Source organism: Ursus maritimus, unplaced genomic scaffold (assembly GCF_017311325.1).
Source record: "Ursus maritimus isolate PB19 unplaced genomic scaffold, ASM1731132v1 scaffold_5, whole genome shotgun sequence".
Taxonomy (NCBI): Eukaryota; Metazoa; Chordata; class Mammalia; order Carnivora; family Ursidae; genus Ursus; species Ursus maritimus.
In genome coordinates this window covers 15,541,954-15,556,680 of record NW_024426663.1, presented here as the reverse complement: position 1 = coordinate 15,556,680, position 14,727 = coordinate 15,541,954, and the positions used below count along the sequence as shown (strand labels likewise).

Below are 14,727 nucleotides of genomic sequence, written 5' to 3'. Positions count from 1 at the left end.
TTTGGGGGAAGGATTTTCTCAGTGATCTTGCCCTGCCCCCAGTGGTAGGGGATTGCTAATGATCTGGGACCCTGATCTTTTCTTTCCCTTCTCCAGGGGTAAAGATTTTGTTTTCCTATTCCCTTCCCCGAGGGTTATGGGTGTTCGATTCTACCTCCTAAGTGGAAGCCAGAGCTTTATCATTGTTTTAATTTGTATTTCTTTTGACAGTAGTAAGTTTGAGTATATTTTATACCTTCACTTGCCATTTGTGTTATTTCTTTGTTACCTGCTTACTTATATTCTTTTTCAGTTTTCCATTAGGTTATTTTATATCATTGTATCTAGAACTGTTTATATAATCAGAATATTATCTCTTTTTATGTTGGTTACAAGTATTTTTCCAGTATAATCTTTTAAACAAATACACAATTATAGGTATTTTTAAACAATAGAGGAAGATTCTGCATGTTATTATATAGAAAACATGACCACATTTTTTTCTTTGGACTTTTAAACAAAATATTCTCCTCATTTTTATTTCTAATTATTAAAATACTAAGGGCAGTAGACGTCTTCAGTTCTTCAAAGTGAATATGACTTTATTTTTTAAGTTAGTTTAGAAAGAGAAAATAGAGAATGTTCACACTCATGAGTGTGCTATTACTTTAAAATAATGGAAGATAATAGTCTGAGTAAATGTGTATCAGTATCAGATCAGTTATGGCTATTAATGTGCTCCTGAGTCTGTTGTGTAAGTTTGCCCAAGGTTTTATTTTTTGTACACTGAAATGTATTTTTCTACCTAAAAACATGCTTAATTTTGGTAATATGGTTGCTATTTTGTAGGCTATCAGATACAGCTGCATTAGAATAGATAAACAACCAGTATACAATATTGAGGTAAGGGGCTTGGAGTAGGGTGGTGATGGAGTCAAATACATAAGCTTGTGTTTTGATGTTTTTAGTTACTTTGATATAAAGGAATGTGTTGTTTGCATAACAAAGCCTCCTATCAAATTTGGAATGTATTTTCTCTAACCAGAAATGAAAAAGAAAAATAATATTCTGTCAAAGCTCCAAAAAAATTGTATACGGTAGTACAAACTGATAACAAGAATTAAAAACTTAGCTTGTACTCATCATGGATGAGTTATGTACCACTGTTACCACATTTCATAGCTTTCATAATTACTACTTCTAGATTAAATTTTCAGGATAATATTTTTTAAAGTATATTATTTCCTTTGTATCATTATTCATTCCTTTAAAATTTATTTTATGTATTCTTTCAGAGTATTTTAATTCTCTGCTAGTTCAATGTAGTTATTTTTGCCGTTAAAAATATTTTGCCCAAGGGGAATGTATTTCATGGAACTCTTAGAGTTTATATTAATGTGCATCCTTTGAGTGATTCTGTGACACTATAGCAAATACTGTGCTTGATGACATCTTAATATATTCAGTGTATCTTAATGGGTATAGTTTGCTTATACTTTTAAAAGAAAACCAAAAAATAATTTTGCCCCTAAAGAACTATGTGTAGTTGTAGCTCTGCCTGAGGTCTCCTCATTATCAGCCATGCTTTGCAAATGCCTATTCAAATTTTCTTTTAGTGGTAGTATTTCCCCTTACTATTTAAGACAACAGAGAGTAATAAATCAATTAATAATGTGTATTTTTGTAGTACCTTATAGTTAAAAACCACATTCATATAAATAATCTTTTTGTGAACCACATAACAATCCTATGAAGTCTTGAGGACAGAATTACCTTCATTTTACAGATGAGAAAATTTGAAGTCTCCTTACTAATTCAAGATTTGCTCCCAGAATTTTTTTCTTCTTTGAGTCATAGAATCTTTTTTTTTTTTTTAGGTTAAAAATGCTGAATTTCCCAGAGGTGTATTAAATTTAATTGAAAGTCTCATAGAAGGACAGTTTTTTAAAGAAGCAATTGAAGAACTTTCCTCTTTACAAGCACACTATATCCCCCCTGTATGCCTTCTTCATGCTCTACTAGAGAACATTTTACAGGTAAGAGTAGTCTTAAGAGTTTATAGTCTTTAGGAGAATGTTAAAATATGAACATTCTCATTTTTTATATATTTACAGTTAATTTCTCTTTTCAGTATTTTTTTCCTCATTTTAATAGGAAATGCAGTACCCGCTTATTACAATTTCTTCTTTCTTTTTTTTTTTTATTTTTACTTTTTGTGGGGGGGTATATTTTGTATTTGGAGTTACTATAGAACATTTATTAAAAATTCAGTTTATTAGATAGTAGTCATAATGCAACTAACCCAGCAATGAGAGACAAAATGGGACCTTAATGGATTTATAGGAATTTGAAGTTACACAGTAGGGACTGGGTGTCACAAAAGCAAAGTATTGATTGGGTGCTATAGGATTGTCTCACAGGGGTTATTTGCCTTGGTAAATTCACCAGGGTATTGTCCATGGCCTTCAGTCTTAGACATCTACAGCCTGATCTCGGTTATGTCCCAGAATTCATCCAAATTCAGGAGGTGAAATTATGCTGAAAATGTCATAAGACTTAAAAAACACCATTACCTGGTGCAGGATGTCAGAAAAAGCAGAGCAGCATTGTCAGAAATCTTCCTTGACTTCACTGGGTGAACTGTTTTATGAATGCACCAAGGAAACGGAGTCATTCTGCAGTCCCTCAGAGACTGATTTGGGGTGGGAGGAGTATATTCTAGTACTACTCTGGAGGAGGGGGGTGCATCTTCAGGACGGTTGATGCAGAAGAAGATGCAGAGGGGAAATGAGTACTATCTCTGTTAGGAGTTCATTCTGAATAATCCCATCAGGGAGCTCAGCTAGCACTTTTGTGAAGGCTTGTTTTCCTGTGTTTGTCCAGGTGGGAGCGTGGATCTCCCCCCATAAGGATTATGGGACTGGGCATCAGCTCTCTTTGATCGGCCCCAGTGAGGTCAAGCCTGAGGTGCCCGTTTCCATTTTTAAACTATTTTCTAGGTACTACTCTGCGTGATTTAATTTATTTTGTTAGCATCTCCAAGATAATTTTCTCTTGGGAAAAATTTATCCAATTGTTTTTCTGTGGCAGTAAAGTATCTAACATAAAAATCTGATAACAATGATCTAGAAAGCCATTTGTACAGTGATAATAATCATTTTTATTCACAGTATACATAGACAATAAACATATTCCTTAAACTGAAAGCTAGTGAGAACGGCTTTTCAAAGGTAGCTTTCTAATTACGTTCTTCATCACAGTGCCAATTTGAAGAAATAACAGGTGTAAGCTATGTCAGAGTAATGTTGGTGATAACTAAGCATATTACATGAAAAGCTTCATACCTTTAATTCCTTTCAGGTCACATTTGGGAACTCTTAATCTCACTATAATCATGAAAAGTAAAATGGACATTTCATGTAAGTCTCAATAGCTGGGATTACTTAATGTATAGATACATATTTAGAATGTGCCTTTCTCAGTTGTAGTATTTTACTAGCTAAATATGATAACTTCTATTTGATCTCCTTTGTCCAAACACATATATTTGGTAAGAAAGGTCAGAGTTATTACAGTTTTAGACTGAAGTAACTGATCAAAGTATACTTTTAGCTATAGTGTTTAATTTGTTTATTTTTAAATAACAGGATAACATAGATACATTTTCTGGCCGATACTTTCATATATTGTCAGCTCTTCTTCACCTACATCCTCCTTGGAAGTCCCCAGCCATGTCACGATATTACTTAGAGCTGTTTCAATGCCCAACTTGTATGAAAGGAGCATGGTCTCTAATAGAAGTGCTTATCAGGTAAGGAATTTGACATGTGAGGATGTTAAATTTCATCTCCCACAGTTTGGCTGTGTATGTTTTAGATATAAATGAAAGAAGTAAATTTCATTTTAGAAAAATCTGTGTGTATAGTATGTGTGTTGTATTTTTTTAAAAACTTAAAAAGGGGCCAAGTCTAGGGGCACCTGGGCAGCTCAGTGGGTTAAGCATTGGACTCTTGATTTCAGCTCAGGTCATGATCTCAGGGTGATGAGATCGAGCCCCATGTTGGGCTCCATTCTGGGTGTGGAGCCTGCCTGGAATTCTCTCTCTTGTTCTCCCTCCTATGTGTTCTCTCCCTTTCTCTAAAAAAAAAAAAAAAAGAAAAGAAAAGAAAAAAAAGAAAGAAAAATAAACAAAAGGCCAAATCTAGATTGGTCATATTTGTCATTTAGTTTACCAAAAAAAAAAAAAAAAAGTTTAATGAATACATGAAATAGGAAAGCCAAATCATTATTTGTTTTTATTTTTTGATTGTTTTCCGTAACAATATGTATGGATATTAAAATCTAATTAAAATTTATTGAATATGGTTATCAAATTTTGGTAATCAAAAGTGTAAACAGTGTAACTATATATATTATCTCTTTTAGTGTTTTTTGTTACTTTTTTTCAGCTAGAAATTTGAATTTTTGGAGTTTTTTGGGTGTTTCAGGGTTTCGTTTTGTTTTTAAAGATTTTATTTATTTGATAGACAGGGAACACAAGCAGGGCAAGTGGGAGAGGGAGAGGCAGGCTCCCCGCTGATCAGGGAGCCTGATGCAGGGCTCGATCCCAGGACCCTGGGATCATGACCCAAGCTGAAGGCAGATGCTTAACGACTGAGCCACCCAGGCGCCCCTAGAAATCTGAATTTTGAAACTGTTTCCTAGATAGTCATTCCTTTTGTGTGTCTGCATATCATCTTCCTAGATTTTTCCTTTGTCTTGAAAATTTTTCTCTGGAAATCCTTTCTTTTTCTCTTTCTACCAAATCCATGAATTGTTTTTCTTCTCTGAGCTCCCTGTATCTGATATAGCCTGCTTTTGTCTAGAAAATACTTTCTTTTTATCCAAGTGCTCAGTTTTAGGGCTCCATAGTAGCGAGAGGAAGGTACTTGACTAGCCAGGCAAAGGCTAAACATTTGGTTATCTCTTTGAGATTCATAAAGCTTCATTTTCTGTCTTGGTTGTGATATATTTGAAGTGAGCTAATCATCTAGATGGCATGCATTTATTCATTCTTTCAGCAGATGTTTATTGAGTACTTATTGGGAGTCAGGCACTGTGCTACACTCTGGGGATAAAACGGTAAATAGAGAACATTGTTCCTTTACTTTTGGAGGTGACTGAGATGTAAACACAATTTTAACGCAACAGTACTAACCCAGCATTGGTATAGAATGTGAGGATATATGGGTTATGTGGCTGACATGCTTTCTAATTTCCAGATCTGTTTCTTTCTTTATTGTCTTTCTTTACCGTCATCAAGCTCTCATTGCTTCTTATGTAAACTATTGCAATACCTGCTTTATTGATCTTGATTCTGCTTTTTCCCTTTAATTTATCTTCCAGAGTACCTCAGTATACTCTTTCCAAAGTGATGTTGTCATTTACCAGATGAAAGTTTTCAATTAACTTACACATCATGTATAAGAGACAGTTGAAATTCCTTAGCAAAATGTGTAAGACCTTTCGTGACTTAGATGCTGTATGTGTCTCCATTTTCATCTTCATTATTTTCCCAAATGTGCCCAGTGACTATTTTTCATTGCCTATTCCTTTACTCGTATGTTTTCTCCTCCTAAATGTGTCTGNATTCCTGCATCCTACAAATACCTGGCCAACTCCTAATTATACTTCAACTTGTAACTCATGTCACTACATAATTTTTGACCTTTTCTTTCAGTTAAGTTTTTCACTCATGTCAGCTTCTTTCTTTCTAGAAAGTACTCTGTTTTTAAAGGATTTTTTAAATTCAGTTATAATTAATATACAGCGTTCTTTCAGTTGCAGATATAACAATACAAGGATTCATCAATTCTCTACATTACTCATTGCTCATCATGATGAGTTACGCTCTAATTCCCATCACCAATTTCAGCCATCCACCCATCTGCCTTCCTTCTGGCAACCCCCAGTTTGTTCTCTGTATTTAAGAGTTTGGTTTATTTTGTCTCTTCTTTTCTTTGTTAGTTTATTTTGTTTTTTAAATCCCACACATGAGTGAAATTACATGGTAATTGGCTTTCTCTGACTTATTTCACTTAGCACTATACCCTCTAGATTCATCCATGTTGTAGCAAATGGCAAGATTTTGTATTTTTTATGGCTGAGTAATGTTCCTTTGTATATATCTACCACATCTTCCTTATTCATTCATGTCTGGATGCATACTTGGGTTGCTTCCATACCATGGCTATTGTAAATAATGCTGCAGTAAACACAGTGCATATATCTTTTCCGTTTAGTGTTTTCATTTCCCTTGGGCAAATACCCAGTAGTAGAATTACTGGATCATAATTTTTAGTTTTTAATTTTTTTTAATTTGTTAATTTTTTGAGGAACCTCCATACTATTTTCCACAGCTTGCATTCCCACCAGTTCCATGAGAGTTCCTTTTTTCTCCATGTCCTTGCCAAACTTGTTTCTTGTGTTTGATTTTGACCATACTGATAGGTGTAAGGTGATGATAATCTCATTGTAGTTTTGATTGGCATTTCTCTGATGATTAATGAAGTTGAGCATCTTTTTATGTGTCTCTTTGGCCATCTGGATGTCTTCTTTGGAGAAATGTCTGTTCATATCTTCTGCCCATTTTTAATTAGATTATCTGTTTTTTGGGTGTTGAGTTGTCTAAGGTGTTCATAATTTTGGATATTAACCTCTTATCAGATACCTCATTTTCATATATTTTTCTCCCATTATTAGATTGTCTCTTTATTTTCTTGATGGTTTCCTTTGTTGGGCAAAAGGATTTTATTTTGGTGCAGTTCCAGTAGTTTAATTTTGCTTTTGTTTTCCTTGCCTTAGGAGACATACCTAGACAAATGTTACTGCAGTTGATGTCAGAAATTACTGCCCGTGTTTTCTTCTAGGAATTTTATGATTTCAGGTCTCACATTTAGGTTTTTATTCCATTTTGAGTTTATTTTTATATATGGTATAAGAAAGTGGTCCAGTTTCATTTTTTTTCATGTAGCTGTCCAGTTTTCCCAGTAGCATTTGTTCAAGAGACAGTCTTTTTCTCATATATTCTTGCCTTCTTTGCCATGGATTAATTGACCATATAATTATGGGTTTATTTCTGGGCTTTCTATTCTGTTCCATTGATTGATGTGTTTGTTTTTGTGCCAGTACTACACTGTTTTGATTGGTACAGCTTTGTAATTAACCTTGAGATGTAGGATTGTAATACCTCCGTATTTTGTTTTTGTTTTTTTAAGATTTTTACTTACTTACTTTAGAGAGAAACAGAGCATGCAGTGTGGGACAGGGCTGAGGGGTAGGGAGAGACTCTCAAGCTGACTGTGTGCTGAGCATGAAGCCCAGCACAGGGCTCAATCTCATGATCGGGTTGGACATTGGACTGACTGAGCATCCAGACATCCCGTGATACCTCCAGTTTTATTCTTCTTAACATTGCTTTGGCTATTTGGGGTCTTCTCTGGTTGTGTATAAATTTTAGTATTGTTTGTTCTAGTTTTAGGAAAAATGCTGTTGATATTTTGATAGGGATTGTGTTAAATCTGTAGATTGCTTTGAATAGCATGGACATTTTAACAATATTGGTTCTCCCAATGCATGAGCATGGAGTATCTTTCCATTTCTTTGTATCTTCTTCAGTATCTTTCATCAGTGTCTTATAGTTTTCAAAGTACAGGTCTTTCACTTCCTTGGTTAAGTTTATTTGTATGCATATTATTCTTTTTGGTACATTCCTAAATGGAATTGTTCTCAAATTTTCTTTCTGCTAATTCATTATTAATGTACAGAAATACAACACATCTTTGTATATTGAATTTGTGTCCTACAACTTGATTGAATTAATTTATCACTTCTAGTAGTTTTTTGGTGGAATCTTTAGGGTTTTCTATATATAGTATCATGTCATCTGTAAATAGGGAAAGTTTTACTTCTTCCTTACCAATTTCAATGCCTTTTAGTTCTTTTTCTTGTCTGATTGCTGTGACTAGGACTGTGTTCAATCAAAGCGGTGAGAGTGGACATCTTTGTCTTGTTCTTGATCGTAGAGGTAAAGCTCTCAGTTTTTCACCCTTAGGGATGATGTTAGCTGTGGGCTTTTCATAAATGACCTTTATTACGTTGAGTTATGTTCCCTCTAAACCTGCTTTGTTGAGGGTTTTTTTCATGAATGGATATTTTAATTTGTGAAATGCTTTTTCTGCATCTGTTGAAATGATCATATGGTTTTTAACCTTTCTCTTGTTGATGTGATGTGTCATGTTGATTGATTTGTGAATATTGAACCATTCTTGCATCCTGGGGATAAATCCCACTTGATGGTGGTGAATTGTTTTTTTAATGTACTGTTGGATTTAGTTTGCTAATATTTTGTTGAGATTTTTTACATCTATGTTCGTCACTTATCAGCCTATAGTTTTCTTTTTTGTTTGATGCCTTTTTTTTTTTAAAGATCTTATTTATTTATTTGAGAGACAGAGCATGAACAGGGGGGAGGCGGCAGAGGGAGAAGGAGAAACAGACTCCCTGCTGAGCAGGGAACCAGTCACACGGCTCTGTCCCAGGGCTCTGAGATCATGACCTGAGCCGAAGGCAGACGTTTAACTGGCTGAACCACCGGGGCACTCTATTTGTGTATGATGTCTTAATCCAGTTTTGGTATCAAGGTAATGCTGGCCTCAGAATGAATTTGGAAGCTTTCCTTCCTCTTCTGTTTTTTGGAATAGTTTGAAAAGAGTAAGTTTTAAATCCTCTTTAAATGTTTGGTAGAATTCACCTGGGAAGTCATCTGGTCCTGGACTTGTTTGTTGGGAGATTTTTGAATACTGATTCAGTTTCATTGCTAGTAATCATTTTGTTCAGATTTTCTATTTCTTCCTGATTCAGTTTTACAAGGTTATATGTTTTAGGAATTTATCCATTTCTTTTAGGTCGTCAATTTGTTAGCATATAATTTTACATACTCTCTTATAATCCTTTGTATTTCTGTGTTGTAACTTGATATTTCTCCCCTCCTTCATTTCTGAAATTGAGTCCTCTTTCTCTCTCTTAAATGAATCAAGCTAAAGGTTTTTCAGTTTTATTCATCTTTTTAAAGAACCAGCTCCTGGTTTCATTGATCTGGTCTATTGGTTTTTTAGTCTCTATTTCATTTATTTCTGCTCTAATCTATATTATTTCCTTCCTTCTGCTGGCTTTAGGCTTTGTTTGTTGTTCCTTTTCTAGCTCCCTAGGTGTAAAGTTAAGCTGTTAATTTGAGATCTTTCTTCTTGAGATAGGCCTAATATTGCTATAATCTTCCCTCTTAGAACGGCTTTTGCTGTATCCCAAAGATTTTGGACCATTGTAATTTCATTTTCATTTGTCTCCATGTATTTTTTTTCTTTCCTCTTCAGTTTTTTGGTTGACCCATTCATTGTTTAGTAGCATGTTATTTAACCTCCATGTATTTTTGTCGTTTCCAGATTTCTTTTTGTGGTTGATTTCTAGATTCACAACCGTGTGGTTGGAAAAGATGCATGATTCGATTTAAATCTTTCTCAATTTGTTGAGATTTGTTTTGTGATCTGTTCTACAGAATGTCTATGTACATTTGAGAAGAAGGTGTATTTCACTGTTTTTGGATGGAGTGTTCTGAATGTATCTGTTAGATCCATCTGGTCCAATGTGTCATTCCGTGACACTATTTCCTTGTTGAATTTGTGCCTGATCCATCCAGTGGTATAAGTGGGGTATTAAAGTCCCCTACTGTTATTGTATTACTCTCAATTTCTTGCTTTATGTCTGTTTAATAGTTGCTTGATGTATGTTGGGTGTGTAAATACTTGTAATTGTTCAATCTTTTTCTTGGGTTATGTCCTTTATGGTTATGAAATGTCTTTTTCTCTTGTTATAATCTTTGTTTTAAAGTCTCTTTTGTCTGATAGAAGTATTACTACCCCAGCTTTCTTTTCATTTCCATTTGCATGATAAATGTTTTTCCATCTCTTCACTTGGATGTTCAGTTTTAAGGATCTTTATTCTCAGTGCTTAATACAATACCTGGAACATAATAAATGCTTAATAAATATTTGGATGAATTGATGCAACAGGAGGTGGAATTAAAAGTAGACTTTTTAATATATAGTAATACCAGATTTCATGCCAAAATAATTGGGTTCATTGGGAGTAAGATGTCTAGGGAAGTGGTAAGCACATAGATGAACTGGATATTAGTCTACTTTTAAACATATTTAAAATATTCCATAATATAGGGGTTGTTTTTTTTAAAGATTTTATTTATTTGGGAGAGAGAGCACACAAGTTGGGGGGTGCAGAGGGAGAGGGAGAAGCAGACTCCCCACTGAGTGGGGAGCCCCACATGGGGCTCTATCCCAGGACCCCAAGATCATGACCCAAGCTGAAGGCAGATGCTTAACCAACTGAACCACCCAGGCACCCTGTTGTATGCTTTTTTTAAAAAATGAAAGGTACTGTGGTATCCATCTCTGGCAGTTAAAGTTGGAAGATTATTATAAAACGTATTGTTACCTAGAATCTCTTTCCTAGTCCTAGACTTCTGAGTAATTGTATGTTCTCTTTAAAAAAAATAATATATAGTTTTGCTGTCCAACCCAGTAGCCAGTAGCCATATTTGACAATGTTTAAATTTAAGATTAAAAAATTAAAAATTCGGTCCTCGTTTGACAATCCACATTTCACATGTTCAATAGAAAATATCCATTGTCACCGAAAGTTCTCTTGGACAGGACTGCTGTAGCAGATGGAAAGAAAATAAAAAATTTTTTAAACTCTTAGAAAATAGCCCTAAATGGGGGTGCCTGGGTGGCTCATTCGATTAAGCATCCAACTCTTGATTTAGGCTCCGGTCATGATCTCTTTCGTGAGATTGAGTCCCCACATCAGGTTCCGTGCTCATGCTGGGTGTGGAGCCTGCTTGGGATTCTATCTCCCTCTCCCTCTGCCCTCACCCCACTATTCATTCTCTCTCTTTAAAAAAAAAAAAAAAAGTCCTCAATGACCTTCATTTCACTAAATAATAATAACAAAAAATCTTGAGTAAGAAGATGACTATAGACTATAGAGAGTATCTATGAATTGAGAGTATAGCCGGTCATCTGAATTGAAAGCATTTACTGTAATACATAATTTTTTGTTCTTTGTCGGTGAAATAAAGAATACAAAGAGAGAGTACTATTAAGCTATTAAACATTACAGTCATTGAAAAATAGAGACATTAGATCTGTATTACTAAAAATTCAATGTCATGTGATACTTGACATGGTTTTCTTTTTAAATGAAGAAAATATACTGATAAAATTTTATTGATTAGCTTTATATTTTGTTGAAGGAAATTTCATTAGGATTCTAATAATACTCTGAAATACTTTGTCCACAGAATATTCATTGAATTGTTTGTATGTCACAAATTATTGGGTTCATGTTTTTCAGGTCTTGCCTTTACAATGAAAGTTTTTGCCATCAAATTTCAAAAAATATTATTGGCACTAAGGTGCTCCACCTGACTCTGCTCAAATTTTTCTTTAATTTAGTGGAAAGTGAAGTGCGACATCTGACCCAAAAGTAAGTTTAATCACAAAGAAAAATGTTTCTATATTTTCATTGTTTTATGTACATTTTTCTAATTTATGTACATACTTCTGAAGAGTCACATTTTCTTTTTTTTTTTTTTTAAAGATTTTATTTATTTATTCATTCAACAGAGATAGAGACAGCCAGCGAGAGAGGGAACACAAGCAGGGGGAGTGGGAGAGGAAGAAGCAGGCTCCCAGCAGAGGAGCCTGATGTGGGGCTCGATCCCATAACGCGAGGATCATGCCCTGAGCCGAAGGCAGACGCTTAACTGCTGTGCCACCCAGGCGCCCCGAGTCACCTTATTTTCTAGTTTAGATTTGTGTATTTTTTAAAAAGATTTTATTTATTTATTTATTTGATGGCCAGACAGCAAGAGAGCACAAGCAGGGGGAACGGCACAGGGAGAGAGTGAGGGAGAAGCAGGCTCCCACTGAGCAGGGAGCCTGCCATGGGGCTGGATCCCAGGACCCTGGGATCATTACCTGAGCCAAAGGCAGATGCTCAACCGACTGAGCCACCCAAGTGCCCCTAGTTTAGATTTATTTTTAAAACACAGTTGCAGACATAGTTCTTTAGTGTCAATAAAGCTTTTTATGTTCTTTATGTGTCTTAAGTTTACATATTTGTTTTTCACTAGCTTCGATATTTGGATAGGTAAGATTTTGTTATATTATTCAGGGTTTATGTTTTTTATAATTCTTAAGTAATTGAACACTTAAGTAAACGTTCCATTAGTTTTTTGGGGGATTTCCCCCCCTACTATGTTTTTTAACATTGAATCTGTAATATCCATGATAAGTTTTGTGTATGCTCTAAAACATGCAGTTAGATTACTCTGTGTATTTGTTGGTCATTATATTGAATTGTGGCCTTTTTTATATTTTTTCTTTATTATAACTATATGTTGTAATCTTTATATATTATGCCCTTTCTATATTTAGAAACCACTAGATCTTTTTGTATTATGGCAAGAGATATTATACCTAATACCTATAGTGATCAAGTTGGCATAAAGATATACTTTGATTCATATTTTCATTAGGTTGTATGACTGGTCAGATTCTCAGAGTCTGAAAATAACAGGAAAGGCAATTCTTCTTGAAATCTTTTGGTCAGGAAATGAGGCCTCTGGGCTTTTGACCAAACCAGTAAATATGCTTTTGGAGTGGACTATATATTCTCACAAGGAAAAATGCAAGTCTAATGATGTAAGTAGAATTGATTTACAAACAAATAATGACCTATGGAAAAGTACATCTTTTGAGTTATGCTTCTTTTGTCTTTATTCTTTGAACAATTTGAATAAAACTAAAATCTACCCAAATGTATCCTTGTTTTCTATATAGTTTATTTAGTTTTATGGTAAAAGATCGTTAGAGGCTGGCTGCTTCATCATCACACATTTGGATATAGTAGCTAGGGACAGTTATTTGATCATTAGTGCTAAGAAATATGTATTCACTTATCATTCTAGATTTTTTACTTTTGCACATTTCAATTCATAAGGAACCTATGATTTTAAAAATTGAGTCCATACAATTTTTTGTGTGTATAAATAAAAAGTTTGACTTGTTTTTAAAACAGCCTTTGTGGTTGTTAGTTATTTCTTCATAAGTAGATCTTGCTTGTCATTAGGAATTTAACATGCAGTGATTTTAGTGTATTACCTACCTGAAGGGTAGTTGGGAAAATTTAATGCACTGAAATATGTAAAGTGCATAGCAACATACTGCGCCATGTTTTGGGTGCATAATTACTATTAGTCAGCTTTCTCCTCTTCAAAATAATCGCCTTTGGGACTCTATTTTCTGCTTTATTTCTAATAAATATACTCAAAATAAATTGCATTTGTGTACAAATTGAGATTTATGTACAGGTTTTGATACCTAAATCTTGTGTGCTGTTAATGTTTTTTTCAATGTTTTTTATTGTCATTTATGTATTTTCCTTTGATTTCAAGAAATATTTAAGATGTTTTAAAGCTTCTAAATGGATGTATTTTTGTTATGATTAGTGGCTTTTGTTTGCCTGTGCTTTTTTGTTAATTTCTAAGAGTAAATTATAATTAATAAACGAGCCCTATAATGATTTCTGCCTTCTGAAATTACCTGAACTTTCCTTTTGACTCCATGTATGATTATACAGTGCGTTTTCTCTGTTTTCATTGCTCTCTATCATGTTTTTTTTTAAAAGATTATTTGAGAGAGAGAGAAAGGGAGAGCGGTCACAAGTAGGGGGAGGGGCAGAGGGAAAGAGAGAGGGAGAGAAACAGACTCTCCACTGAGCAGGGATCCCACCGCAGGGCCTGATCCTAAGACCCTGAGATCATGACCTGAGCCCGAATCAAGAGTCGGATGCTCAACCGACTGAGCCACCTAGGCACCCTACTCTCTATCATCTTTTATGTCAAGTTTAATAATTGCTTTAGTCAAACTTTTTGGAATCTACTTTGTGAATTTATCCCTTTTTTTTTTTTTAAACTATGTACTTTGTACGTAGTGATACATAGTGGTTTGGGTGGAGAATTCTGGTGTCAGGTGGGCATAAGTATTCTTTCTCAAGGAAAATTCTTACATAGTTTATCTTCTCATATTTCTTCTGAAATGTTTTCTCTGCTCAACTTTTTTTTAGTTCCAGTTAAACTCATGTTACACCTTCTGCTTTTCATCTATGCTTTTTCCCTCTCATCTAGATTTTCAGGTTTTTTTCTGTACTTGGAGCATTCTGGGTAGTGTCTTTTCATGTAATTTTTAGTTCACTAGTCTCTTTTCATCTATGTCTAATATGTTGTTAAACATGACTGTTGTATTTTTTCCAGTTTTAAACTTTTTTTTCTTTTTTTTTAAGATTTTTATTTATTTGACAGAGGGAGACACAGCGAGAAGCGAGAGAGGGAACACAAGCCAGGGGAGTGGGAGAGGGAGAAGCAGGCTTCCCACCAAGCAGGGAGCCTGATGTGGGCCTCGATCCCAGGACTCCGGGATCATGACCTGAGCCGAAGGCAGACGCTTAACGACTGAGCCACCCAGGCACCTATCCAGTTTTAGACTTTTTAACTTCCTAATTACTATAACATGTTTTTATGGTTTCTAGTTCCCTCCAAAATTTTCAAGATTTTTTTTTGTCAGGCACTAATGG

General features: G+C 34.6%; 1 protein-coding gene across 2 annotated transcripts in view; it reads left to right on the top strand.

The window, feature by feature from the left end:
• The window catches only part of SLF1 (SMC5-SMC6 complex localization factor 1), a 71,689-nt gene that overhangs the window by 26,843 nt on the left and 30,119 nt on the right, over positions 1-14,727 (top strand). The window contains exons 10-14 of one of the 2 annotated variants that reach the window (XM_008700865.2): positions 829-882; positions 1,857-2,015; positions 3,627-3,790; positions 11,446-11,577; positions 12,632-12,797. In XM_008700865.2, coding sequence (XP_008699087.1) covers positions 829-882; positions 1,857-2,015; positions 3,627-3,790; positions 11,446-11,577; positions 12,632-12,797 — 675 coding nt within the window. The remainder of the gene's footprint in view (positions 1-828; positions 883-1,856; positions 2,016-3,626; positions 3,791-11,445; positions 11,578-12,631; positions 12,798-14,727) is intronic. The other variant, XM_008700866.2, reaches the window with a different exon arrangement.